The sequence below is a fragment of the Trypanosoma cruzi genome, genomic scaffold (assembly GCF_000209065.1).
Source record: "Trypanosoma cruzi strain CL Brener 1047053516755 genomic scaffold, whole genome shotgun sequence".
Classification (NCBI taxonomy): Eukaryota; Euglenozoa; class Kinetoplastea; order Trypanosomatida; family Trypanosomatidae; genus Trypanosoma; species Trypanosoma cruzi.
In genome coordinates, this window is record NW_001849371.1 from 1 (window position 1) to 4,242 (window position 4,242).

At 49.7% G+C, this 4,242-nt stretch overlaps 3 protein-coding genes across 3 annotated transcripts, besides 3 other annotated features; all 3 read right to left on the reverse strand.

Annotated features, from left to right (window-relative positions):
- On the reverse strand, positions 1-821 carry Tc00.1047053504027.4 (kinesin, putative; the record flags this gene model as incomplete). Its single annotated transcript, XM_798198.1, has 1 exon — positions 1-821. A coding segment is annotated over one exon (821 nt), but the record flags the coding sequence as incomplete, so codon positions are not given.
- Positions 1-4,242: a sequence feature (heterozygous, Esmeraldo-like haplotype).
- Positions 1,018-1,056: a microsatellite.
- Positions 1,229-2,209, reverse strand: Tc00.1047053504027.10 (hypothetical protein, conserved; the record flags this gene model as incomplete). Its single annotated transcript, XM_798196.1, has 1 exon — positions 1,229-2,209. One exon carries the CDS (start codon positions 2,207-2,209, stop codon positions 1,229-1,231), a length of 981 nt encoding a protein of 326 aa, XP_803289.1.
- Positions 2,393-2,445: a microsatellite.
- Positions 2,528-4,018, reverse strand: Tc00.1047053504027.20 (uncharacterized protein; the record flags this gene model as incomplete). The annotated part of the gene is made up of 1 exon (XM_798197.1): positions 2,528-4,018. One exon carries the CDS (start codon positions 4,016-4,018, stop codon positions 2,528-2,530), a length of 1,491 nt encoding a protein of 496 aa, XP_803290.1.

Consider the following 4,242-nt stretch of genomic DNA (forward strand, 5'->3'; position numbering starts at 1 on the left):
AGGTCAATGAATGTGATCTTGCCCCTCATCTTTCCCGCCGCCGGATCATCAAGTTTCTCGGAGAAAATGCGTATCATCAGCGCCGTGTGGCCGCGGCTTGACTCCGGGTTCATGGCTGTTGCTGTCACAACACGGCGCTCGTTTCCAACGTGATAAAACCGCATGAATTCCTGCGGACTGCGGAGGACATGAGAGGTGCAACCGGTAAGCTCCACGCCCTCGTTCTCATCAAATCGAACCTCCACTCGTTCTTTGCCGGAGCCCACCATCAAATCGCCGAGATGATCGCGGTATATCTGCACAAACTGTCCAATAACTTCGTATTGACGCGTTGGATCCGCTTGTATCCTCTCAAATATGAGCCTCGCCGACCGAGGAATGATTCCTTCAAGGCCTGGGGTTGTATTGCACATTGTGAAGGACTTCCCAGTGCCTGTCTGGCCATAACACATTAGTGCTGAGCAAAAACCGTTGAACGCGTGGTCAACGCACGGCACGGCGACATGGTCGAAGATCTGCTCCTGCGTACACTCATCATCAAATGACTTGTCAAAGTCGTATCGGCGCTCGCCCTTCAACACAATGCTGTTGCCCTCCACCGACACCAGCTTAAAGCTGCCCTCCTTAAAATCCGTTTTGTTCCCTGGACGCAATCTGCAGTAGACAAGGCACCGATTCACAGGCTGCGGCACATCGTTGGTAGACTTATTCAGTGCCTTTTTCTGATCCTTGAAATCCTCCACCCTTTGCGCTGGGGTTAAATCCGCGGCCTCCTTGACAGCATTATCAGTCGGGGCCGCAACGACACCCTGATCGGCCATTCGTGGAGGTGAAAGCAAAAACAAACAAACAAAAAAAAAAGCAAACTGAAATCAAATTATATTTTCTTATTCTCGCCTTTGGCAAAATATTTCCCTCACGCTGACTTCTCTCTTCGATTGGTTGCGTGCGGCCTTCTGTACAAAAATTTTATAACTGCGTGTGTGTGTGTGTGTGAGTAAAAAACACCAAACTAGGCAACAAAAGCAACAGCACCAACAACAACAACAACAACAAAATAATGTACTCCGCACCAGAAATCCACACAAACAAAACTCAAATGTGGAACCACCCGAAGTAAACCAAAACCACATTTTTTTTCTCATTTTATTTTTCTTTTTTATCATGCCGGCTTCCAGCCGCGGTCTGAAAGGGGCAACCCCCATCAAATCACCAACTCCCTCCCAATTCACGCCTGAGGCATCACATCATCATGGCGTCTCTCATCGGTCTCATGCAATACTGCGCCGTCATTATCCGAAGACACAATATTCACCCCATTCAAAGCACGAGAGCGTTTCTGTCGTGCCGCATTGACCCGCCGTGTCGGCAGCACATCAAATGCACTACGCCACTCGCCACGGTCGGCATACCGACATAGCACCTCCACCACATGGTTCACCGTCAAGACTTTGCAGCGGTTACCCACCTCCATAGATTCCTCGAGTGGAAGGCGGGCCATACGCACACCATGACGCCTCGCCGCATCTCTGGTAAGAAATTTTCGTGCATTATGATCCACAAACGCGCCAACAACATACACTGTATCGGGATCAAGACGTTCCAAAACATTTTCGGTGTCGGCAGTCATGAAAATAACTTGCTCCTTCTTGTATATGGTGGACCAGTGTTCCTCGTGAATCGGGAAAGGATAGCGGCGAAACCCCTCAAAAGCACACAGAGAGCGCAACAATTCGCTATGTGCACTCGTCTCAATGGTCTCTTTACCATTAATAGAAGTGATGACAGGACGCATCGGGAAGGCATGGCGCCGCAACGCACTGTAGCTAAACTTTATCTGCGACACCGTACTGCGGCAGTCGGCAGCTGACATGCACCATGCAAAACTAAGGTCAAACACCAAGACCGGGAGGGAGGTGTCAGCAAGATGCTGCACACACATAGCGTGCTCCTTGGCCTCCAAAGCACGTCGTCGCTCGTGAACTGCAATCGCCTCCGTACGCCGCCGCTCCCGCTCCTTGTCGTCAAGCTCCTCCCACTCCTTCTGTTGCAACTCACGTCGTTGTGCTGCTGCTTCTTTGCTTCGCCGTTTCCTTTCCACCTTTTTTGCTTGCCAGTAGGCTGACTGCTCCTCCGCCGTCCATATCTGTCTTTTTTTTCTTAGGGGTGGCGGGTCCGCGGCGTCTCCCTTCTCGTCCTTGTTTCGCATTGCTAGCCGGAGAAAAAAAGAAACAAGAGCGTGTAGTTCCGCGTGCCTCTCGCCGTGGACGCACACCGCTGCAGAGGACGGCAAAAAGTCATTGCCTTCAGGAGGAAGTGACAAAAGCAACAGCCACCGCGGCGGGTAAGAAAGAAGGGAACGCACAAACAAACAGAGAACACCCCTGCCAGTCAAATACAAACACAAAAAAAAACAAACAAAAACCAAAAAATAAAAAATAAAACTTGACGATAAGATTGTATCCATGCATCGTATGCATGGTTTGAGGTGGCGCATAGCTTGTCCAAGCAACGACGTTGCCTTCCCCTACATCTCCGCAACATCGCCTTCATTGCGACCCGAAGGCCCCTCAAAATCCCTTATTCGCATCATTGCACGTTGGGCGATGGCCTTCAGCTGCTCATGTTGCTCCGCCATGGAAGACACCGTTCGGGTCGCCTTTTCCCTCAACATAACCAATCGGGAAGCCTCAAGGTGAAGTCGCCATTTACCCCAGTACCTCAACATGATAAAAAAACTGCTTTCCATAACAGAGCGCTCATATGCCCCGCACATTTTATCGGAGGCACAATTCATTAAGCAGAAGTTTTCTTCAAGGAAAATGTTAATTTTATCTGTCACGGCTGTGGTATAAACTTCGTACAGTACGAACAAATAGGGAAGCATCTGTTGCTGAAGCAAACCTGATAGAGTGGAGACTTTTGCTCCCCATTCCTCCATCTGCTGCTCTACCAGAAACGCTCTGCGACGCCACACCCCCACCCCTTGGCGATGCAAAGAAAGAAGTGTTGCAATAATAGCACTCGCCTCCGATCCGTCTTGGAGCGAATTAAGACTCTCAACAGCACTCGAGAGAGCTTCCTCCGCATCTTCTACTTCTTCTTTCTTTTCCTTCTTATCGGCTATGCTTACACCGCTTGAAATTGGTTCCTCTTGCGCCAAACAAGGATCGGCCGTACCTTGGGAGATCACGGGGTTTGAGCTTTTCTTTGCTAGAGATAAAGAATCTAAATCACTCGTGCAAACATGCAGATTTGAGCGGGACGACTGTTTGGTCGTAGCATATATTTTCTCCAGTGGCTCCAGTGCCAGATGCTGCTCGAGAGCCTTAACCACTTTAGACATCTCACGCCCTTCATTTTTCTGTGCATTTTCCTCTCTTTCAGTCTCTTGTTTTTGTTCTTCCGATGCGGTTTCCGTCGCCTTTAGCTCCGCATTCGGTTCTTCGACGATTTCCACTTCTCTTCTTATCCCCGTCTCTTCTTCCTCCTCTTTATTCATCAAAAAAACATCCTTGTCGTCTCCTTCCAGGGCTTCACTTGTTAAGGATGTAAATGCTTGACTGGAGAAGTGCCGTATCTTACCCATCTGCGGTGCAGTAATCTTCTTTTTAAGCACAAACGCCATCCAATTAACGAGCAGACTTTTCATGTTCATCCACACCTCGCTGTTTGCAAGGCGAATTTGGAGAAGACTCACCAGAGACTCATACTTCTCCGAATGGCGGAGTTCTGTCCCTGTGTCCTTCTCGCACAGTTCAGGAGACAGCTCCGGAGTGTGCACTGAACCTTCGCTCATACTTTGAGAAGAGGAAACTTTTTTCTCTACACATTTTCCGAGCTCTTCATTTCGAGCAAACAATTCCTTGAGTGCCCGCAGATACACATCCCGCTCCTTAGAGAGTTCACTGGCCCGAATCTCCGCCCGACACTGTGACTCCAACGCACCAAGGCTTCCCCGCTCCGCCCGTTCTAACCGCGCCTCGTAGGCGTAAAGCACGGCATCCTTTTCACTCATTATCTTTTCCCGACGCAAAAGTTCTGCCGTCAGCAGTGTGACTCTGTCAAGCAACGGGGCACCCGTGTCTTCCGCCTTGCTGAGTTCGCACAACTTCTGCTGGAGCTCCTCAAGGCTCTTGTCTCGAAGCCTCACCTCGTGAAGAAGTTGAGTGTTGCTTCTTGCCAAGCCATCCAGTTTGGTACGCCACTCGCTCTTTACGACCCACAAGAGCTTCTTTTTTG